The sequence below is a fragment of the Megascapheus bottae genome, chromosome 7, assembly GCF_031878675.1.
Source record: "Megascapheus bottae isolate mThoBot1 chromosome 7, mThoBot2.hap1, whole genome shotgun sequence".
NCBI lineage: Eukaryota > Metazoa > Chordata > Mammalia > Rodentia > Geomyidae > Megascapheus > Megascapheus bottae.
In genome coordinates this window covers 31,661,655-31,685,067 of record NC_143515.1, presented here as the reverse complement: position 1 = coordinate 31,685,067, position 23,413 = coordinate 31,661,655, and the positions used below count along the sequence as shown (strand labels likewise).

The 23,413-nt window shown below is 46.4% G+C and overlaps 3 protein-coding genes across 5 annotated transcripts in view; 1 reads left to right on the top strand and 2 right to left on the bottom strand.

Moving 5' to 3' along the window:
• The window catches only part of Dctn1 (dynactin subunit 1), a 31,630-nt gene extending 24,490 nt beyond the window's left edge, over nt 1-7,140 (bottom strand). Inside the window, exon 1 of the mRNA XM_090336651.1 lies at nt 7,063-7,140. The gene's annotated coding sequence lies outside the window, so the exon portion shown is untranslated. The remainder of the gene's footprint in view (nt 1-7,062) is intronic.
• On the top strand, nt 1,225-23,287 carry Wdr54 (WD repeat domain 54). Of its 3 annotated transcripts, none has more exons than XM_090336658.1 (10): nt 1,225-1,484; nt 20,252-20,474; nt 20,671-20,733; nt 21,318-21,384; nt 21,475-21,528; nt 21,843-21,970; nt 22,429-22,529; nt 22,618-22,780; nt 22,950-23,024; nt 23,101-23,287. In XM_090336658.1, the coding sequence occupies exons 1-10, from the start codon at nt 1,303-1,305 to the stop codon at nt 23,230-23,232; spliced, it is 1,188 nt and encodes a 395-aa protein (XP_090192784.1). In that variant the 5' UTR covers nt 1,225-1,302; the 3' UTR covers nt 23,233-23,287. The 3 variants fall into 3 exon arrangements, with proteins under 3 accessions (XP_090192784.1, XP_090192782.1, XP_090192783.1); XM_090336656.1 differs by lacking the exon at nt 1,225-1,484 and adding an exon at nt 19,835-19,908 and having other exon boundaries at nt 20,039-20,474; XM_090336657.1 differs by lacking the exons at nt 1,225-1,484; nt 20,671-20,733 and adding an exon at nt 19,835-19,908 and having other exon boundaries at nt 20,039-20,474.
• On the bottom strand, nt 12,828-19,766 carry C7H2orf81 (chromosome 7 C2orf81 homolog). The gene is made up of 4 exons (XM_090336655.1): nt 19,653-19,766; nt 14,631-14,852; nt 14,312-14,539; nt 12,828-14,214 (listed from the first exon to the last, which is right to left on the bottom strand). Exons 1-4 carry the CDS (start codon nt 19,668-19,670, stop codon nt 12,898-12,900), a joined length of 1,785 nt encoding a protein of 594 aa, XP_090192781.1. The 5' UTR covers nt 19,671-19,766; the 3' UTR covers nt 12,828-12,897.
• Nucleotides 23,288-23,413: the final 126 nt, after the last annotated feature.

Here is a 23,413-nt window from a genome sequence, read left to right as displayed (position 1 = left end):
AGAAGGAGAAGGAGGAGGAGGAGGAGGAAGAGGAGGAGGAGTACAACAACAACAACAGAGGAAATGAGAAGGGAAATGGAGTACATTAGGAGAAAATACATACTATTTTTAGAGCTTGTTCTAGGGCAAATTTACTGTGTATACTAACACCTGCATTATGAATCTAGGAGGTGGGTTGCCAATACTTAAGGACTAATGAATATGAAATGAGGGGACAAAGTGGGATGGAGGTGAGACTATAAAAGGTCAACATGAGAAATCGTTAAGAGTGATGGACCTGTTCAGAACTTTTATTATATCAATGTCCTGGTTTTGATGTGCTATAGTTTTGTTTTGTTTTTGGCCAGTCCTGTGCTTGGAGACTGAAACTGGATTCCAGATACATATAGGAACCTGGAAGATGGATGCACAGAGCATTTTGTCCCTCAATCTTATTCTAATCTGTTTTACAGATTGCATGAAGGTAAAAGATAAACTCTAAATGGATTTCTTTCCATTTAAGGACTTCTCTAACTACTCATTATCCCCCAAAATGTCTTCACCACACTACTAATCTGAATGTGACTCTAGCCAAAGAGTCACTATTCTTTTCTCAGGAAGAAAAGCTACAAATTGATGGGTGCAGTGGATCATGCCTATAATCCTAACTACTCAGGAAGGTGAGATCTTAGGATCATGGTTTAAAGCCAGACCGGGCACTAAAGTTGATGAGACTCTTACCTCCAATTAACCACCAGAAAAGTGGAAGTGGTGCTGTGGCTCCACGGGTAGGGTGGTAGCCTTGAGCTAAAGAGCTCAGAGGCCCAGGCCCAGAGTTCAAGCCCCACGACCAAAAAAAAAACAAAAAACAAAAAACAAAAAACAACCCTGGAAGTAGCACTGTGGCTCAAGGGGTAGGGTGATAGCCTTGAGCTGAAGAGCCCAGGAACAATGCCTAAGCCCAGAGTTCAAGTCCCACAACCAACCAAAAAAATAAAAAACAGAAAAGTAAAGAAAAGGTAAAAATTGTACTTAACTTGTTTCCAACAATGGAACTTCTTCAGGAAGACAAGAGGTATTCACCCCTGAATTCCAAACATCAATCTTCCCAGTGGTAGCCGAGTACCACTTAGCTATTTGAAGTTCCTATTAGTTCCTCCCCCTACCCCCTCAAACAACCAGCAAGTTCCTGGCACTAGGACCCTGGAAGCAAAAAACACTGAGCCTGCGCTCTAAAGAAAGAGATGCACCATTTCACAACTTCAGCAAAAGCCAAAGCAGCCAACAAAGCCACAGCTACCTCAGCTGTGCTGGGCTCTGCTCATGGCCAGCTCATGGGCCCCTCCCCATAAGCAGATCGTTCTGTCCTTTCCCTTTTTAAACCCACGTCACCACCTGATCATAATGGAAATCAGTCTCCTCGAACCACCATGCAAAGGCGTATCCATGGCAACCTCAAGAGGAAGGACACAGAAACGATGCTCCACTGGCTGCAGCAAAAATAGGTAAGTCCGTTTCTTCTCTGTCCACGCTATCCTACCATTCTCCCCCTTCACTCAAGTCAGATATATAACTTACCTGCAAATCCTATCTATTTCACCAACTGGGAAAACACACAAGATGAATTAAATCATTATGATATAAAGCTTATATGTCTGCCAAATCCCATAACTGACTTGTAGAAAACACTTTCAGTATTTCTGGGTAATGGGGATGGGAACAAGAGCTCTCATTTTATTCACAGTCTCAGATAGCAATCTTAGCCTTCAATTCTTAGCAAACAACTATCGGTCACTTGTCCTTCTGGTCGAGATGCTAATTACTCCAGGATCTCAGTTTCCTTGATACTTGAAAAGTGCTAGCAGCTACAATGACACCACTGCCCTGCCTATCGATTCCACGAAGATGTTCAAACACTGGCATAAGTCTCCCTCCTTAGATCCAGAAACTGGGAGTTCAGATTAAATTTCTTCCTTCTCTGGTCCCTGAAAAGAAGAAATCTCACCCACACAAACATTTATCAAACATAAATACTAATCCTAAATGAACCTCCATGCTTCTATTACCCCTCCTGTAAAATTCGAATAACAGCATCTTTCTGATAGGATTGTTGTAAAAATAATATGAGAATGCCTGAAAACACTTAAAACTGTCTGGCAGGAGGCATTCAATATATATCTGTGATTATTGTGAGAAAGAAACATGCCTGTAAGTGTAAGATGTATCTACATCCACCACTGTTTCTTTCTTCCTAAACTCATCATTCTATTTTAAAGGAAACAGTACCCCTTCTTTTTATGTTATTGTTGTTGGTAGTGGTGGTCATCTTGGGGCTTGAACTCCGGACCTGGGCGTCGTTCCTGAGCTCTTCAGCTCAAGGCTACCACTCTACCCCTGGAATCATAGTGACACTTCTTTGAACCACTATCCTCAGATTTCAGCCTCCTAAGTAGCTAGGATTACAATCATGAGCCACCACACCCAGCTTTTTTTATTTTTTTTTGCCAGCCCTGGGGTTTGAACTTGGGGCCTGGGCACTGTCCTTGGCAGACTTTTTATTCAAAGCTGGTGCTCTACCACTTGAACCACAGAGCCACTTGCGGCTTTTTCTGTGTATGTGGTACCAAGGAATGGAACCTAGGGCTTTGTGCATACTAGGCAAGCACTCTACCCCACACTTCTGCCTCCTCCCCTTCTTTTTAGACCAAACCTTCCATTCTCCTCTGAGGACATGATTTAGCAATCATTCTTTTCTCTAGGGCCTTCAGTAGCACCGCCCTGCAGCAACTTCGTTGGAATTTTTTTTTCCTTTTCTACCTTCCTAGGAAGCATTCTTTCTTACTTCATGTGCCAATCCCTTTTCTCCTCTGTTACCTCTAGCTTTCTCTAAGTGTGGCTGGGAAAACTATTTACTTCCATAACTTCAACTACACACTCCAATCCTAAACAGAGAGCTCTTCTGAACCTTAGGCCCACATCTCTGTTCAAGCTGAACTTATCCAAACACTTCTGCTATCTCCTCCCCTTAAAAAAAACGTTCCCTTGGGACCGGGGATTTGGCCTAGTGGTAGAGTGCTTGCCTAGGATGCTGGAAGACCTAGGTTCGATTCCTTGGTCCCACTTACAAAGAAAAAACCTAAAATGGCATTGTGGCTCAAGTGGTGGAACTCTAGCCTTGAGAAAGCTCAAGGACAGTGCTCTGGTCCTGAGCTCAAGCCCAGGGCTAGCAAAAAAAAAAAAAAAAAGTGTCCCTTTTCTATAGTCCTTCTTTGCTACTGCACCACCATCCACCCAAAATAAAACAAATCATTCTCAACAACTCTTTCTTTCCTTGTTCTCAACAATCAGTCACTAATCAGGTTAGTTCATCTCCACAGTCTCTCTCAGATGTGTCCCTTCCTCTCTTTCCCCACTGACATAATTGTAGTTCAGCTCCAAATCATTTCTATGTTATTACCAGTCTCCCAACTGTGTCTATAATATTATAAGGGTTTTCTAATAACCATTCTCTAGATTCTCTTGTTCAGTTTATTTCCAAAGATAACTTCCCAAAATATACCCAGGTTACTTCCCTGTCTAAACCCCTCCAGTGGCTTCTCTGCTCACAAACTAAACCTTCTTACCAGAGGCACTACAGGCTAAGAACCTGACTTCAGGGCTGCAACTGGTGACTGTGATCTTAGCACTAGGAAAGATGAGGCAGGAGGATTCAGAGGTCCAAGCCACCTGGGACTACATAGCAACACTTTGTGGGGGCAGGGCAGGGGATTATTTAAGTATTAACCCAGTCATACCAATTACCTCTCCTTTTGTTGTTTTGGTCAGTTGTGAAGCTTGAATTTAGGGCCTGGGTGCTGTCCCTGAGCTTGTCTGCTCAAGGCTAGTGTTCTACCACTTTAAGCCAAAGCTGCACTTTGGTTTTCTGGGGGGTTCATAGAAGATAAAGAGTCTCATAGACTTTCTTGCCTGGGAAGGAGACCCTCAGAGGCTCAGATTCTCAGATCTCAGAGGTGTGAGCCACCAGAGACTGGCTCAATTAACCCTGTATTGGTTCCAGAGTTTTCTTTTGCCTCTTCAAATGTTACCAGGACTATTCTCCTCTCATTCTTCAATATTCAGCTGAATAATCACCTCTCCTGAAGATTCTCCCCAACTTCTCCATGCACAACTAATCATTCCCTCCCCTGTCCTCACACAGCACCCTGTACATATTTCCATTACAATACTACATTTGATGTAAAATATTGTTTATTCAATCCTACCATGGATTCCTTCAAAATAGTTTTATCCACTTCAGTATCTAAGCATTGAACACAGCATTTTGCACTGAAAAGATACTTATGTTTAATAGAAGCTTGTACCAACAGCAGGCTGTAGACATATAAACTGACTGACAGCTTTTGAAGAAAGTAACTCCACTCTTAAAAATTAGGTATAGGCCAGGTGCGGTGGCTCACACCTGTAATCCTAACTACTCAGGAGGCTGAGATCTGAGAATTGTGGTTCAAAGCCAACCCAGGCACTAAAGTCTGGGAGACTCTTATCTCCAATTAACCACTAGAAAATCTGAAGTGTTGCTGTGGCTCAAGGGGTAGGGCAGTAGCCTTGAGCTGAAGAGCTCATGGACAACGCCCAGGCCCAGGGGTAGGGTGGTAGCCTTGAACTAAAGAGCTCAGGGACAGTGCCCAGGCCCAGAGTCCAAGCCCCACAACTGACAAAATTAATTAATCAATTAGGTATAGAACAGGGGGAGGGGATTAGAGCAAGGTACTCTCTCTCTCTCTTAAACTTACACACACACACACCAGCAGATGCTGCTCTTTCATCTCCAGATAAAGGCCTAATAAAGTTCTAAGTGCAAGGGCAGTCCCAGACACTACGGAATTTGGTTGTGACACTAAAACTCAAGCTTATATGCTCCTAGAGTAAAGGAACCACATAACAAGCCCTTAGATGAAGTACAGATATTTTGGAAAACACTATTAATATGGCTTTAAGGGCAGTAGGGTTGATGTTCTGTTAAGGTGAAGCTCCTAAGAGGTCTGAGGAGGCCAGACTGTCCATCAGCTAAGCTCACTGGTACTGGCCTAAATCTCAAAAAGAAAGTAATATTGAGCCACATTCAGAATCTCCAAGATAACAAAGACTCTACGCTAGATTTGAACCAGTAATTCTTATACCTCTTTACCTCTTCAGAGGACTCTGAGAAGCCAATTTCCATCTCCCCTCCTATGGGATGGATATTCCAAGTCCTCCAAAAATATCCATTAATTACAGGCAGATCAAGAAACATGAGACTCAATCTACTATAATAATCTTTCTTAATATAACTCCAGGCAGCCACTAACAATGATACAGCTGGTAGAGCAAAACTTAGAATGGCAATTGTCAATAGTGTTATGATTCTCTCAACTACTTTAACTTCTCCCTAATATTTTCTTTATGACCTTATATCCAATAAGGCTGGACATACCGTTTCTTTCTTGATATTACCCTGTTCCATTTAATAGCTTGGAAAATTAAGGCATCTCGTTCACTATTTTTTTTTCCAGTCCTGGGCTTGAGCTCAGGGTCTGAGCACTGTCCTTGGACTTTCTCAAGGCTAGGGCTCTACCACTTGAGCCTTAGCACCACTTCCAGCTTTTTTTCTACTTATGTGGTACCAAGGAATTGAACCCTGGTCTTTGTGCATGCTAGGCAAGCACTCTACCACTAGGCCAACTCCCGGCCCTATCTTTCACTATTTTTGGTGCCTCCTCACAAAGATTACTAAATCAATGACATTATGCCACAGAAAGTTCTATAATCAATGGAGTTATACATAAAAGTAAGACGTCATTATCAACAGCCTAAGTTCTCAATACTGATAAAGTGAAGCCTAACTCTGCCTCTCTCCTTCCTCATTTCCAACCACTTTATACACAACAGTAAGACAAATACATCCTCTAAAATATTGCTTTGTCCATATATTCATTTGCCCAACATTTCTTTACTGATATCTCATTCCTTGCTTCAATCAAACAATCCTAATTTAACACGTGCATTCTCATCTCTGCACCACTGCAGCAGCTTACAATGTTTTCTCTAAACCTGCATGCCATATTCTCCCTTCAAAGTCCGGCTAAAGCTCATTGCATGCAAAACAAAGGTAAGATTTTAAAAAGATGTTCCTTAAACATAACAAGACTAAGGACAATTCTGTTTAAAGGGAAAAAAGATGAGAATAGCTATTAAGTGATATTTTAAGTCAGTGTTTTAAGAAATTATATTTACAAAATTGCATGTGTCTAATGCGTAAATACACATAAATATATGTATTATTTATTTATAAACTTGTTACTTGGGAATACATGTTTTAAATGTGTAAATACATACCGCATATATATTAATTTACAAGTTAATTACTAACTTATTGTTGTCACTTTTAACATTCACAGTTCAACCTCTGGTAGTACATCAGGCGAAGAATGTCAACCTGCATCTCAAAACTCTGTGGCTCTCGGTATTTTATACCAGAGTAGCAAACCGCCACTTAGGAATGGATGCTGGGTAAGTCTAAATCTCTGCCTCTTTTAAGACAGCCAGGCTCCTCCGGGTGGTTTAGCTGTGGTTCTGGCCTGAGGTGAGAGGGAGGTTAAAGGATGACTTTTCAAGGGACGTGCTGCCGGCAAGGCCAGACCCCTGGGCAGGGTAACACACGAAACTCACATCCAGACTCCCACACTTAGAGCCCCCAGGACTTTCTTTTTCGCTTGACACAAAATTCCCAGCCCCGTGCCCACAGGAAACCTGTGGCTCGGTGCGGGCTCCGGGGAGGGGAGGGGACCCTGCAGCTCTGGAGGAACTCTGGCCCCGGCGGACACTGCCAGGCTGGAGAACTGAGGTGGGCAGGCCGAGCCGGGCCCCTCGATCCAGGTGGCGCCCACCGCCGCGGAGTGCGGCCCCCTCCCTGCCGGCCCCCGCCCAGCGCACAGGGCTCCGTGCCCCGCCCTACACCGGAGCCGAGCCCCGGCCCTCGGCAGAGCTCCCCGCGAGCACGTGAGGGCGGCAGCGTGGACTTCGGGCAGGGTCGCACGTTCGTACCTGTCCTGTCAGGGGCTCCGCGCCCGGCTCGGGCACCGCTGGCGACCGACGCCCAAGACCCTGCGGGCTCCGCCCAGCCCCGCCACCCCGCCTCGCGGGCTGCCCGAGGTGCCGCCCGACTCCGTCACCCCTCCCCCCCCGAGCCCCAGACTCTGAGGCCTGAGGCGCCCTAGATCCGGGAACAGCTACTCTTTCCCGCAGCCTGTCCCGGGCTGCGAAGTGCACGCCAAATGCGGCCTACAAGACATCCATCAGGCACAAAGCTAGACACCTGAGGGGGGGGGTGTGCGCATGCGCACTGCTCCCGAGAAGCTGATTAGGACCATAATGGAGTGGCGCGTCCTGGCGAACGCCATCTGCTGGCGGAGGAGAGATCGCACAAAAAACCTGATCATCTATGATCAACCACCAGGAAATCAAAAGTGGTGCTGGGGCTCAAAGAGGTAGAGTGCTAACCTTGAGCTTGGGGGCAGGGCCCAGGCCCAGAGCTCAAGTCCCATAATAGATGATTTTTAAAAATGTTAATGGTGGGCTAATAGAAAGAACGAATTGGGTACCTCATCAATTCCTCTTTTTTCCCATTTCACCTAATTATTTCTAATAATTCTAAACAGATAATACACTCCCATGGTTCAAAATCAAAATTAATATTTTAAAATATGCACTGAGAAACTTCCCTTCAATCCTCTGTGCAACCCACTGCATGTCCTTATCTGCTTACAGGTAATATGAATAGCTTCTTATACACTTCTGTTTTATTTAAATGCTTTCTGGTATGGATACAGACTTATGCATTCCATTTCTTTTACAAAAAGTATCATACTAAATATATATATATATATACTTGTATCTTTTTATTCACTTGCAATGCATCTCAGAACTCTTTCTGAATCAATACATTAGAGACATAGATGCTCCTTAGTGTTTTCAGCTGCATAGTATTCTATTACATGAACATGTATAATTAACCAACTTCTATTACCATACTTTCCTTCTGTCTTTTGCTGTACATTTGTGTAGGATACTTATTGGTCAAATAACAATTCTATCATTTCAGTAGAAATAGTCTCTATCTTTTGATGAAAGAGAAATAGTATAAAAGTGAGCTTAAAGGTTTTAAAATGGGGGCCGGGAGTTTGACCGAGTGGTAGAATGCTTGCCTAGAATGCACAAAGACCTGGGTTTGATTCCTCAGTACCACATACATACAAAAGTCCAAAAGTGATGCTGTGGCTCAAGTGGTAAAGTTCTAGCCTTGAGAAAACCCAAGGCCAGTGCTCAGGCCCTGAGCTGAAGCCAAAGGAATGGCAAAAAAAAAAAAAAAAAAAAAAAGTTTTAAAATATACCAGGCAAGGTGGCTCCTATCTACTCAGGAGGCTGAGATCTGAGGATTGAAGTCCAAAGCCAACCTGGGCACCAAAGACCATGAGACTCTTATCTCTAATTAACCAGTAAAAAACAGAAGTGGCACTGTGGCTCCAGGGGCAGGCCAGTAGACTTGAACTGAAGAGCTCAGAGACAATGGCCAGGCCCAGGAGTAAGGTGGTAGCTTTGAGCTGAAGAGCTCAGGGACAGCGCCCAGGCCCAGAGTTCAAGCCCCATGACTGACCACCTTCCCCCGCCCCCAAAAAAAAGAAGTTTTAAAATACTTGAGGCTGGGAATTTAGCCCAGTGATAGAGTGCTTGCCTAGCATGCACGAAGACCTGGGTTCAATTCCTCAGTATCACATACCTAGAAAAAAGCCGGAAGTGGTGCTGAGGCTCAAGTGGTAGAGCTCTAGCCTTGAGAAAAACTCCAAGGACAGTGCTCAGGCCCTGAGTTCAAGCCCCACAACTGGCAAAAAAAAAAGGGATTTAAAATGGTAATGTATTTTAAAACTTTTTTTTTTGGCCAAACTCCTAGCCCAATTTTAGTCATTTTTAAGTGTACAAGGCAGTGGTCCTAGTATTCAGTTGTTCTACAAACTTTACTTCTTTTTTTTTCATCTTTCTATAATGAAATTCTGTTCCCAAAGAGCACGAACTCTTCATTCTCCCCTCCCTACAACTCCTAATAATCCTGTGAATTTGAGTATGGCACTTCAGCATAATATCTGGATCAGTATAACATCTGTGCTCTTGTCTTTGGTTTATTTCACTTAACATGTCTTAAAGGCTCATGCATGTTGTAGCATGTGTCAGAATTTAATTCCTTTTTAAGGCTTTTAAAAGTAATATTCCATTGTATCAATCTGCCACTGTTTGTTTTTCCATCTTTCCCTTGGTAGACGTTCAGTTTGTTTTCATCTTTTAGGTGTTGTACATGTGTTGATTATTTGTTTTTGTTTTGTAGTACCAGGGTTTCAACTTAAAGTCTCAAACATGCTAGATAGGTGCTATACCACTTATGACATGCCCTACTCCTTGTTTTGTTGTTTTTCCAGTTCGTTTTTTTAGGGGGGTTGTTTGGTTTTTTGTTTTGTCAAATAAGGTCTGACATTTTTTGCCCCAACCAGGCCTCAGCCACAGTATTACTTATACCTCCTGCATCTGTAGGTAGGATGACAAGGGGAAAGCACTGTGCCTGGCTTTACTTTATGCCCCCCTTTGGGGGGGGCGATACTGGGGATCAAATCCAGGATTTATACTTGCTAGGCAAGCACTTTGTCACTTAGCTATATCCCAGCCTCCAGAGCATTTTTTTTTCTTTTTTGCCAGTCATGGAGCTTAAACCCAGAGTATAGGTACTGTCCTTGAGATTCTTTTTTTTTTTTTTGCTTAAGACTAGTGCTCTACCACTCGAGCCACAGTGCCACTTCCAGCTTTTCTGTTTATGTGGTATTAAGGAATCAAAGCTAGGACTTCATGCATGCTAGGCAAGCACTGTATCACTAAGCCACATTCCCAGCCTCCCCAGAGCAATTTTGAAAGCCAGATTTTTTTACACCGCCACAGTCAGGCTCTGAATTTTTAAGCATTTAAAATACACTATGTCCTCCATATGCAGTTTTCTATGGAGCAGTTTCTTTTTTTTTTTTTTTTTTTTTTGCCAGTCCTGGGCTTGAGCTCAGGGCCTGAGCACTGTCCTTGGACTTTCTCAAGGCTAGAGCTCTACCACTTGAGCCTCAGCACCACTTCTGGCTTTTTTCTATGTATGTGGTACCGAGGAATCGAACCCGGGTCTTCATGCATGCTAGGCAAGCACTTTAACCACTAGGCCAAACTCTGGCCCCTGGAGCAGTTTCTTATATACAGTATACTGAACTTTAATTTTGAAAAACAATCACTGGACAATATATCTTGTTCATATTCACACATATTAACATGCTCTGTTTTACACACATACAGACATATAACTTGCTTACTTGCTTAGTGGCATTAACAACCTTTAACAGATATGCTGAGGGTTTTGTTTTTGTTTTTATATTCGCCAGTCTTGGGGCTTGAACTCAGGGCCTGGGCACTGTTCTTGGACACTTTTTGCTCAAGGCTAGCACTCTGCCACTTGAGCCACAACACCACGTCCTTTTTTTTTTTTTTTCCTATATGAAGCTACCAAGCCTTCAGTGGGATGGAAATAGGACAGGGAAGGTGGCTTAGTAGTAGAGGGCTTGCCTAGTATGCATGAGCCCTGGGTGCTTTTCCTCAGTACCACAGAAACAGAAAAGGTTGGGGAAAAAAATTAAATGCTTCTCAGAACAGTAAAAGGAAGGGTCACTAAATCTAATGGTCATGCTAATAGGAGAACTACTCTTTTATTAATATGGGCTAGTCTGAATGGCCTTCAGGGAAAATTAGAATCTTTTTTTTTTTTTGCCAATTCTGGTGCTTGACCTCACTGTCCTTGGGCTTTCTCAAAGTTAGAGCACTGTTACTTGAACCACAGCAACACTTCTAGCTTTTTCCTATGTATTTGGTACCAAAGGAATCAACCCTGGATTTTCATGCATTCTGGGCAAGCACTCTACCACTAGGCCAAACTCCTAGCCCTTGTGTATCCTTTGTATTATTTCTTCATAGATATAGCTATAAAGTATACCACCAATCTCTGGTTCCTTCTGAAGAGCCTGAATGAGACCCCAAAGACACCCTAAACTGCTATTTGTGTGACTGTATCCTATCACATCAACATGTGATGCTGAACACAGAACATCTTTGCTTATCTGGTGAAAAATTAAATTATATAATTTTTCAAATGCATTTTTGTTGTAAATTTAACAAAAATGTATACAACTCAAATTATGCGATTATACTGAAGACAACTATAGATAATCTCAAAAGTGAGAGATATAGCTCTTTCATAAACAGAAAGACTTAAGTTGATTATCTCCTATTAATCTAAATATCCAAAATGACTTGTCAGTATCAAACTAATTAGCAACAAACTAATAAATTTGTAGAAAAGAATAAAGGGCAAAAAATAGACCACAACAAAATCCTGCAAAAAAAGAAGTCAGGGCCAGATAGTGGTGGCTAAGATCTGAGGATCATGGTTCAGAATCAATCCGGGCAGGAAAGTCCATAAGACTCTTATCTCCACTTAACCACCAGAAAACCAGAAGTGGTGCTGTGGCTCAAAGTGGTATAGTGCTAGCCTTTAGTGAAAATATTGAGGCACAGTACCCATGCCAAGACTGGTTCTCTCCCTCCCCCCACCAAAAAAAAAAAAGGAAGATAGGTGGGAATGGAGGACTGTGCAGTTGGCAGGGAGGAGACTGGCACTAGGGCTTGATAGCTCATAGCTGGCACTGTAATGCTCGAGCTACATTTCCACTTCTGGCTTTTTGCTGGTTAATTGAAGATAAGAGTCTCATGGGACTTTCCTGCCTGGATGGACTTAGAACCACGATCCTCAGATCTCAGCCTCCTGACTAGCTGGGATTACAGGCATGAGCCACTGCTTTCCAGCTGATGGTGTAAATTTTAAAGTTACAGTAATTTGGGCAGTTATTTTGATGTAATCATAGAAAAAGGGCATAGAACAGAAAAATGTCTAGACATAATACAAATATATTTAGGAAAACATGATATATGAATATTACTATATTACTGGGCAGTTAGAGATATACTCTTCATCAACCAGTACTGGACAATTGGTCATCCAAATGTAAAAGGAAGGAAAGAAAAAGGATCTAAAAGGATGAAAAATGATGCGAGAAAGGGAGGAAAAAACTACTTCCCTTCTGGTTGTGTGTGTGGTAGATTAAATATCACAAATTCCTGACACAGGGCAACTAATTCTCTCTCCCTCCTCCCACCCCCCCCCCACACACTCATGCACACCCATTTGTATTGCCTGGTGGAACTCGTAGTAGAGTAAGAAGATTCCTCAGAGCTCAGTGCTAGTGGCCCACACCAGTAAAAAGATATAAGTGGAGCATGACTTAAGCATTCAAGTACAGCCTTGAGTGAAAAAGTGTAGGAAGAGTGTGAAGCCCAGAGTTCAAGCTCCAATGCAAACAAGTCAGAAACAGACAGACAGAGGAAAGAGAAGAAAGGAGGAGGAGGAGGAGGAGGAGGAGGAGGAGGAGGAGGATGAGGAGGAGGAGGAGGAGGAGACTCCTCACAGGTCAGAGATGATATAAAATCACAGACATCCCAAGCCTGAGCCAGTATTTACTAAATTGAGCCTGGCCTCAGTGGCAGCTCTCTATCCTGCTCCTTAGGGAGAGAGCAGTTGTGCTAGGGAACAGCCTCCACCCTGAAGCTCTCCTAAGGGTGGTGCTCTCCTGGGGATTCAGTGAGAGAATGGATACTCTTGAAACTGACAGAAACATCCCACCAAATTCCTGAGGCAACTCAGCGTTTATTTCCCTCGGACAGGGAGAAGAGGGTGCAGTTCTCACTGGCCGGGGTTCAGGACTTAGAGGAGGGCTCGCTCTTGGATGGGAGCAGCCATACTTTGGGAGCTGTGAACTTGGTTGGCTGAGTCTCAGCCATTCGCTGCTTGGGTAAGCCCGTCTGGATGGGGCACCGATCATCTGAAGGAGGGGTGCCCTCCTCGAGGGGCAGAGTGGAGGCGGGCAGCCTTTGGGCGCTCTGGTTCCACATTCTAACACCAGGAGCCAGTTTTATGGTTTCTGTCAGAACCATGGGCTTCCACAGCACCTGAGAGGTGGCCTCGAGGACTTGGGGTACTGTCTCCAGCTCTCCAGAATCTTGGTCTTCCTTTGCAAGAGATCTCAGGACCCGAGAAGCCACTTGAGTACGGTCAGCCCACAGCTCACCCAGCAGCTCCGCTTCTCCCTCCCAGCCACTGGGCCACTTGGCACCGGGCCATAGCTTGGGGCTGGTGCTGCGGGTGACATCAGAAAGTGCCGGGTGTTTCACTTCGAAACGGAGTCTAGAGCTGGAGACTGGGGATCTTGACCGAAAGAATGGTGTTGGGAGGTCCAAATATAAATTGGGACGCTGGAACCTGGGGTCTGGGCCCAGGAGGCTGAGGGGCGCCCTGGGTTGGAAAGGGGAGTGCACTGCCCGGGGTTCGTAGAGGTTGGGGTCCACGGGGGCTTCAGGGGGTTGGGGCTTCGCCTGGACCTGGACCCTTTTGCCCCGCCGGCGCCCGTGGTACACGTCCAAGGGGTGAGCCTGGGGGTCTGAGACCAGGATCTCCGCGAGCGGGCGCACCCAGGGGCAGGGAAGCTTGGCGGGGTCCAGGCGCGTCAGGGCTGCCTGGTAGCCCATCCTGGGGTGAGAGGCATCCGGCTCCACCTGCAGCGGCGGCTGGAAGGACGCTGCGGGGCGGGGCTGCCTGGGGCCCTCGCTGGAGGAGGTCAGGCGGAACACGCTGTCGGAGCTGTACAGTAGCTGGTCCCCGGCCTCGTCTAGTCGGGGCTGGGTATCGTGGAAGTCTTCCAGCACCAGGAAGGGGCGGCAGGGGGCCCCCTTCTCGGCAGACCACTGGGGTATGGCCGCGTGGGACGGCTCCGGGGCCAGGTCGGCGGGCCCCACCTCCACCGACATGCTCTCATTCCAGGACTCGGAGGAGAAGAGATGGTAGGTCTCCGGGCCGCTGGACTCCTCCAAAGTATCCTCGGGCTCTGCCTCCAGGAGCGGCCCCGGGGCGGGCTGGGGGCCCGGGGAGATGCCCAGCTCCGCTGAGTGCTCCTCCAAAGATGCCCTCGGCGCCTGGCAGACGCTGTCCAAACACGACTGGTCCAGGTTCCCGGCATCCTGGCGACGGCCCGGGGAGGTGAGAGGCGGGAAAGCGGGGGGGGGGGGGGGGGGGGGGGGAAGGAGGGCGCGGGGGCGGGGGCGGGGGCCGGCTTACTTGGCCGTTGCCGCCCTCCTCCTCGTCGTAATCGTCGGGGGCGGGGGCCTGCAGCACCGGCACGGAGCCCTGAGCCCAGGCGTCGATCGTGCACTCGGTGGTCTCCAGGTCCTCGCTCCAGGTGGGGTTCTCGGCCACGGCGGGCTCCCCCTCGTCCCGGACCAGGAAGCGCCACTCGGTGATCTGCAGCATGGCCTCCTTGGCCTGGCTGATGATGAAGGGGACGCACTGCGGGCGGGGGGGGGGGGGGGGAGGGCTCAGCGGAGGGGAGGGGCTGGGAGGGAGGCCGGGGGACCACCCGGGCGGGGGCGAGGCCCACCTGCTGGGTCAGATAGACTTTGAAGGCGGAGTCCAAGACTCGAGTGAGCAGGTCGGCCAAGATATCCCCCACCACGTCCTCGCCCTCCTCCAGAGCCGTGAGCGCGATCCACTCGGCCTCGTTGAGCCGCCCCGGCACGATCTCCACCTGCGGCACCGGCACGGTGGGCGGCCTCGCCTTCTCCGCCTTGGATCGAGCCGCGCCGCGGTCTCGGGCCTGCCTCTGTGGGAACCGAGCGCCGCTCTCAGGGCGGGAGAGCGGGCGGGACAGTCCCCGGAGCCCACCCCACCCCGTGCCTGAGGCTCCTGGGTACGGAACCTCGCTGAACTTTGGTGACGGCCGGCCGGCCGCTTCACTGACCAGCTGAAGTTGGGCTCAGATTAGCCATCGGTGGCGCGCGCGGGGTGTAACACGCACTGTTCTCACTCCGTGGCTCCTAAGAGTGGTCAGGAGTTCTCAGGGCTTGGGGCTGGGCGTCAGTGTAAACCCGCGGACCGGCTGGCTGCTGACATCTGAGGACCAGGGTTCCAAGCCAGCCCGTGGGAAGAGGCCAGAGCACTAGCCCAAAGGTGACCAGGCCCTGCGGTCAGGCCACAGGGAGTGAGCAAGCACACGCGCACACACCCACACCTGCTAGAGTCATTGGTGCTACTTGAGAGTCTTCTACGTTACCAAGACATGTGAAAGGGTATCAGCGTATGGGAATTAATGCACCATCTATCTGGCAAATATCATGTAACCCTTCTATTAATTACAATAAAAATATATGGAAAAAAAGAAAGTAAATATACAATCATTTCAATTTTAAAAAAAAGTCTTCTACCTCGAGAATTTGTATTTAGGCGTCTAATTCCAGAATCTGCCTTCCTCCAACTTTCCAAACAAGAGCATCTGCACACTGAAATCCCCTTCGATATAATGAATGTACGCTAGTAAACAAAGTGATCCAAAAAAGCATTTGCAACGAATATGAAAGATGAAACATATATACATATATACATATTTTCAACAAGTATGGAAAAAGAGAAATATCTCCAGAAATGTATTTTAAATTCATATAAAAAAGGAAAATCATTTTTGACCCTAAAGTTAAGGAAAAGAAGTACGTGTTCCGCAAAAGAGAAACTGTAAATGAATAACAAATATTCCCCACCCCCTACAGGAGTGCTTTAAACAAAGAAGCCCAGTTATTCCTAGCGGAGGGGAAAGGCTACACACCCACAACCCTAACTCATGAGGTTTGCTATAATTTTTTTTGCCAGTCCTGGGCTTGAACTCAGGGCCTGGGGCACTGTCCTTGAACTTTCTCAAGGCTAGAGCTCTACAGCTTAGCCACAGCCTCATTTCTGGCTTTTTCAGTGTATGTGGTTCTGAGGAATCAAACCCAGGGCTTTGTGTATGCTAGGCAAGCACTCTACCGCTAGGACACATTCTCTCCCCCATAATTTTTTTTTCTGTCATGGGGCTTGGACTCTGGTCCTGGGCACTGTCCTCAGCTTCAGCTCAAGACTACTGCTCTACCCCTTGAGCCACAGCCCCTCTGTCCCTTTTCTAGTGATTAATTGGAGATAAAAGTCTCGTGGTCATTAATGCCAGGGCTGGCTTTGAACTGCGATCCTCAGATCTCAGCCTCCTGAGTAGCTAGGATTATAAGCGTGAGTCACCACACCTAGCCCCGATAAATACTTTTAATATTTAAAACATACCCAAAACACCAAAGATTGAAATTTAAATTTTTTGTGGTACTGGGAATCAAGTTCAGTGGTAGCAATTTGATGAACTAGCAACTCTTAAAAACAAGAATATTCAACGCTATCAAAGTTTTAGTGTGCTACCTGAACATCATGAAAAATATAGAAACAATGTTTTTTTGAAAGCCACACAGTGGTATATATTAGAACTATCAAAATAAATTTTCATGCATATACTGCTTGAACTAAAGGCCTATGTGCTGTCTCTTAGTTTTTGCTCAAGTCTAGTTCTCTACCACTTAAGCTACAGCTCTTCTTCTGGCCTTTTTTGTGGTTAATTGGCAATGAGTTTTTTCCCCTCTAGGCTGGCTTCAAACTGTGGTTCTCAGATCTCAACTTCCTAAGTAGCTAGGATTACAGCTTCAAAAACATTTTTTAGGAGGGTACTTTTAGGGGAGGAACACAAAGTGAAATGATTATGTGCTTCTCATCATATGAAGTAATATTTAGCAAAATGAATTCCAGGAAATGGAAATGAGGTTTTTTTTCTTTTGTTGCAGTTTTTGTTTTGTTTTCTTTTTGTCCTGTTTGTCTGTCTTGGTGGGAGCAGGACAAGATGGGCCCAGAAATGGAGGGATAAAGGGTGAACAAATGAAGCAGTGTATTCATTCATTAGATTCTATGTTGGAAGTGAACTATATAGTTTACCAGTGGGGATGGGAGGGAAAAACAGGAGAGAGATAGAGAAGAGATGACATTGATCAAAAAGAATGTGCTCATTATCTGACTTATATACCCGTAACTCCTCTGTGCAATAACTTCAAAATGACAATAAAATTATATATATATATATATATATTTAAAACTGGCTCATGTCTGTAATCCCAGCTAGTTTAAACATAGAGATCAGTTCCAGGCTAGTCCAGGCAAAAGTTAATAAGACCCCTATCTCAATTAATAAGCTGAGAATGCCTGTCATTCCAAGTAAGGATTATGTTTGTGAACAAATTATGTCTGGACAAAAAGTGAGACCTACATCTGAGGCTGAGGTAAAGGTCCAAGGCTATCCCCAAGCAGAAAGAAAGAACGAAAGAAAGAAAGAAAGAAAGAAAGAGAAAAGAAAGAAAGAAAGAAAGAAAGAGAAAAGAAAGAAAGAGAAAAGAAAGAAAGAAAGAAAGAAAGAAAGAAAGAAAGAAAGAAAGAAAGAAAGGCAGGCAAGTTGGCCCAATCTAAAAAATATACTAAAACAAAAAGCTGGAAAAGTGTATGGTGAAGTGGTAAAACTCGTGCCTAGCAAAGCCCTAACTCCAAATCCCACTACCACCAAAGAAGGTGTCAGGAGGGGAGTGAGGGAAAAAATAGCTCATTAAAATAAGGTTTTTAAACATAAAAAGCGAGACCTAAAAACAGTAAAGATTGGAGTTTTGGCTAAAGTAGTAGAGCATTTGCCTAACAAGTTCTAGTCAAGGTCTGAAGTTCAAACATTGGAACTACCAAAAAAAAATGTTTTCTTAGGCTGGACATTGTGGTACAGATAAAGTCCCAACTTGATCTCAGTACTGGAGCCCAGACTGGATAACATAGTGAAATATCAACTCCATAACAGACATAAAGAGTGAAAATGGTCAGATGCTTGTGGCTCATATCTATAATCCTACTCAGGAGGCTGAGATCTGAAGATCAAATTTCAAAGACAGCTCAGGCAGAAAAGTCCATGAAATTCTTAGTTCCAATTAACTACCAAAAAAGCCAGCTCAAGTAGTAGAGCACCAGCCTTAAGGGGAAAAAACGAAAATTAACAAAGTGGGGGGGAGAGAGCGCTAGACATCAGTGGCTTATAATCCTAGCTACTCAAGGGGCTGAAATCTGAAGATCACAATTTAATGACTACCAAGGCAGGAAAGTCCGTGATGCACATATCTCCAATTAAGCACCAAAAGGCCAGAAGTGAAGCTGTGGCTCAAGTACTAAAGCACTAGTCTTCAGCAAATGCTCAGGGGCAGGCCCTGAGTTCAAGCCCCAGGATGGGCACAAAAACAAACACAAACAAAAAGCTAAGAGACAGCACCCAGGCCCTGAGTTCAAGCACCAGTGCTTGGGACACACACACACACACACACACACACACACTCACACACACACAATATGACTGACATAATTATAAAAAACATATCCTCCTGCATATTCCCTATGGTATTGTTTCTAAAATAGAATGTCTTAGAAAAAGAGAGATGATTAATTGCACTGCATCTACATAAAAGAATATTACACAAAAAAGAATATTATACAGTGATTAAAGGTAATATTTAGAAAGAATTTCCGTGCCATAGGAAAATGCTCATGATGTAATGCTGAGTGAAAGCAGCAGGATACAAAATGGCATCTTATTTCTATCAGCTATATAGACGAACACATAAGAAAACTAAAACACCAAAACAATTACAGAAGGTATGCTCTTCTCTATTTTGCAAGTTCTCTACAATGAAACTGAAAACTCACTTTAAAGAACAGGAAAATTTGTTTCTTGGGACTGTCCTTAATCCCCACAACCATCTCATTAAATGTGAGTTCTTTTCAAAACGTACCTCTAAATATAGTCTTTCCAAGCCTTTACGTACCTTTTTGCCTCATATTTGACATTCTCTAAAATTCATTCTCATGTCAAATCTAGAGTCCCCCTACACCTCACATTGAACTCAAAATGCATCATTTCTCCAGTCCACCAGCAAGAGCATCCCTCTATCAAGCCGAGGTCTGGTGGGAGCAAGGCAGATAGCGCTGGTACAACAACTACTTCCTTAGACTTCTCCTATCTTCTCTTCTGACACCAGTGAGCTGGTGACAGTCTCTGGACATGACCCAAGAGGATAGTGATATTTTTGCAGAAAGGCTCTACAAATACTTCAAACCTTCTGCCTTTTAAACAATTTGATTTTCAAGTATATCCTCGGGGCTATTGAGCTCGTTTCTTTCTCCTGAAATGGTAAAAATTGATGATTTATCTCGCAACACCTCCACGCAAATGACTGACCTATCCTGATTTTTCCAAATGGATGCCTCAAGGTAAGGGAACTGTTAGCTGCAACAGCTGTTTCCAGTTCCTTTCTTTTTCTTTCCTCCGACTCCACACCAGTTATACTGACTCTTTCCTTTCGGGGCCTGAGTGTGACAATGCGTGTGGGTAAACATGGAGCAGATGTAGACTTGGTGCCCCAGTGCCAATGTGGTCATCTTGAATGCCCAGAAGGCGCGAATCTGTCCCAGTGTTTTCGACACCGACCTTATTGGCCGACCCCAGCTCCGGCACACCCCTAATTGAGCCAATGCTCACCGTGCCTTCATGAGACATCGTCCCTGTGGTCCTCCGACACCTCCAAGGTGTCTGAGTTGCCTCCTGGACTCAAGCGGCCGCCTAACGGTCGCCACGGCAACCACGCCGCGCGCTGCGCCGCTCGCCCCGCCCACGGTTGCCCCGGCAACTGCACCGCGCGCGCCTGACGTAGGCTGTCTTCGCCCCGCCCAAAGGCCGTGCGCAGGCGCGTCGTCTCTCTGGTCGCGGCGGATTCGGAGGGAGGGCCACCATCCAGGTAGGATCGAGGAATCCGGCTAGGGGATCTGGGGCTGTGGGTGTAACCTCTGACCCTGGCAGGGTCTTCAGCTAGCCGAGCCGAAGGAGAAAGGGCCCGGAGGCCTCATTCTGCCTTTTTTTTTTTCCAGCTCCGGCACTTGGGACCACCGCATCCTATGACTTCATTATTCCGCCTCTGGGATTCGCTGAGGGCCCAGTGACTGCGCCCGGGCTCTCCTCCCGGCTGTGACCCGTCCCCATCACTTTCCCCGGGTCACCACCGACCTGGGGAGTCTTACTAAGGCTGCCTCCGCGCCTCCCGGTCTCCCCTCCTCACTGCCCTCGGGCGCCTCTTTCCCCAGGATGTTCCGGCGCGAGCGCTCCATTCCCCTCCGGGGTTCTGCGGCCCCCCTGGGTAACAACCTCAGCGTCCTACAGCAGCCGGCCCGCAACCTGACGCATTTTGGTGTGGTACATGGACCAAGCGCACAGCTCCTCAGCGCCGGCCCGGATGGGGTGCCCTTGGCCCAGCGCCAACTCCACGCCAAGGAAGGCGCTGGAGTGAGCCCCCCGCTTATCACTCAGGTGTGGTGTTGCGGGGCATGCTGTGTTGAACTCGGCCCTACCCCTCTCTCTTTTTCATACTTAAATAGGCCTGCCCTCACCCTCTGAATTTCCACTCAGTGTAAGGGACTCCTCATGTCTCTACTCAAATCTTAGTCTTACTATGACCCCCCTCTCTCCCTCCCTCCCTCCCTCCCTCCCCCCCCTCCTCCCCCAGGTCCATTGGTGTGTCCTTCCCTTCCGAATACTGCTGGTACTTACCTCACATCGAGGAATACAGGTAAGAAAGGACCTTCCTTCCTCTCCCCAGCCATCTTCTCAACTTCCCTTCAGTGCCCCAGAGTCTTCTTGCCTCTAAGCACTTCCAAACTTTTCTCGTGCATAGTCCATTCTTCCTCTATTTCCCATCTTCATTCCTTTTTTTTTCCCAGTTCCCAAATACCATGTCCAGCATCTGCCCCTTCACTAAATGTATGTCCTTCAGCAGAGCCTCTGAGTCCCCTTCTGAAAAGTAGGGATTTAAAAAAAAAATAGTGCCTCATGGGCTGGAATGTGGCTTAGTGGCAGAGTGCTTACCTAGCATACATGAAGCCCTGGGTTCTATTCCTCAGTACCACATAAACAGAAAAAGCAAAACTGGTGCTGTGGCTCCAGTGGCAGAGTACAAGTCTTGAGCTCAGAGAAGCTCAGGGACAGAGACCAGGCCCTGAGTTCAAGCCCAGGACTGACAGAAAAAAAAAGTAGTGCCTCTTTCCTAGAACAGTTTTAAGAATTAAATGGATTAAAACTAATATAGATATGTGAAATGCTCGGTACAGAGTTCAGCATAGGTCACTTGGATCATACCCTCATCCTTGCCCCCAGATGTATGAATCTGATGGCTCCACCATGGTCTACTGGCATGCACTGGACTCTGGAGATGCCTCATCAGGTATGCTCAGAACCAGCTAGGGTTGGACAGAGCATTTGCTGTTGTTGGGGGTGGAGGGCTATTTCTGATAGTTTTCTGTTTTCATTTCAGTACAGGCCCTGTTCGCCCGAGGAATTGCTGCCAGTGGCCACTTCATCTGTGTGGGTGAGGGGAACCAAGGACATGGCATTAAGGGGTGTGAAGCTATACCTCACATCCCTTAATTAAAGGGGTGTAGTCTTTAGCCAGGAAGATGGTGAGAGCCTGAAGAACTTGTGAGGATTGGAGGGAGGCATGAGAGAGAAGGGGAACTGAGGCTCTGAAAAGACATGCAAAGGTTCAGAGAGTCAGGGGGGACCAGATGATGGTAGCAGTGAGTTTGTTACTAAGATCTCTGGCATAGAGGGAATGCTGATCGTGGAGGCTGGAGACCCAGGAGGGTGAGGAAGTCATCAATGAGATACGGGTTCTGGCTACAGGAACATGGTCAGGCCAGGTGCTGGTGTTTGACATCCCAGCCAAGGGTCCCAACATTGTCCTGAGTGAAGAGCTTGCTGAACACCAGACACCAATCACAGATATTGCCACCGAACCTGCTCAGGGACAGGTGAGTGGACTCCCCTTACCCATTTTAGTGAGCTTGGTCGTGACTGTGACTGACTCCAGAAAGTCATGACACCTAAATTTCATCCATTTAGTGAGGACAGTTATTCATCCTCTTCTAATACATGAAGGAGGGTATAGGATATTGAGATCATGAGACCCTATGATATATGCAAGGAAGTCCCCACCCTGTTTGTGTGTGTGTGTGTGTGTGTGTGTGCGCGCGCTGTGCTCCTCAGACCTCAGCCTCCTGAGTAATTACTATTACAAGCAAAGGCACTGGCACAAGCTGAGTCTCTGGTTCTTAAAGAACTTAGGAGAGTTTCTGGTGGGTCCAGCTTGTGAGGGATCCACATCTTATCCTTCACTAGTAAGACAAATATGCTATCTTTCCCCTAGTGACTTGTACACAGGACCACAGTAGGGGAGAAAGGGAAGAGCTGACACCACCTTTTCCCTTAGGATGGTATGGCTGACATGGTAACAGCAGATGATTCAGGCTTGCTGTGTGTCTGGCGGACAGGACCTGCATTTACATTACTGACCCGCATTCTGGGATTTGGGTAAGGGGGCTGTGTCCTTCCTGAGGTAGCTTCAGGGGAGAGTGTTCACTTGCATTTAGCACAAACGATGTAAATGTCACCCATGCAGGGTCCCATGCCCCTCTGTGCAGCTGTGGCAGGGGACTGTTGCAGCAGGTTATGGGAATGGACAAGTATGTCTGTATGAAGCTACAACAGGAAATCTACATGTCCAGATCAATGCCCATGCCCGGGCCATCTGTGCCCTGGACATAGCTCCAGAGGTGGGAAAGGTCAGTCTCTTCTGCATCCCAGCATACCCTTTTTCTGGGTACTGAGACACTGAGAGGACTACCACAAATTTGTCTCCTTGCCCAAGACACCTGGACGGGGTATTCTGGTTGACATCTGCCCTGTCGGAATTCTTACTCTCCCTTTTCCATTTTTTTTTTTTTAACATAGCTACTCTCTGCCGCTGAGGACACATTTATTCACATCTGGAAGCTAAGCAGAAGCCCAGAGAGTGACTCCATTGAGGTATGTATCATGGAAGGCTTGGAGTGGGGACCCAAAAATAGGACAAAAGGCCCTGACCAGTTCTCTTCTCTGTCAGGTGGAGCACTGTCAGGGTGAGTGTGTATCTGACACACAGGTGTGCGGTGCTCGGTTCTGTGAGCCCTCTGGCAGCTCCTTTGCGGTGACTGGCTATGACCTTGCAGAGATCCTGAGATTTACCAGTGTGTGAGAGAAAAGCCATCCTCCTTTCTCCCTGTGGTATTTATAAAGTATCCCTCCACACAGCACTTGTCTGATTACTCAGTGTCACGGCCATATTTCTAAATAGTGAACCAAGTTTCAAGGAGGAGCGGGTGGAGCAGGCCTCGACCACTTGGAGAGAGGTAACCTGAACTCAGGAACCAGATGCA

Coding starts and splice junctions, on each gene's coding strand:
- Wdr54 (XM_090336658.1), top strand. CDS start 1,303: ATGGCCAGCTCATGGGCCCCTCCCCATAAGCAGATCGTTCTGTCCTTT. Junction 21,385..21,474: donor CTCTGGAGATGCCTCATCAG/GTATGCTCAGAA, acceptor TTTTCATTTCAG/TACAGGCCCTGTTCGCCCGA. Junction 22,781..22,949: donor TAGCTCCAGAGGTGGGAAAG/GTCAGTCTCTTC, acceptor TTTTTAACATAG/CTACTCTCTGCCGCTGAGGA.
- C7H2orf81 (XM_090336655.1), bottom strand. Junction 14,540..14,630: donor AAGTCTATCTGACCCAGCAG/GTGGGCCTCGCC, acceptor CCCCGCCCGCAG/TGCGTCCCCTTCATCATCAG. Junction 14,215..14,311: donor AGGAGGGCGGCAACGGCCAA/GTAAGCCGGCCC, acceptor GGCCGTCGCCAG/GATGCCGGGAACCTGGACCA.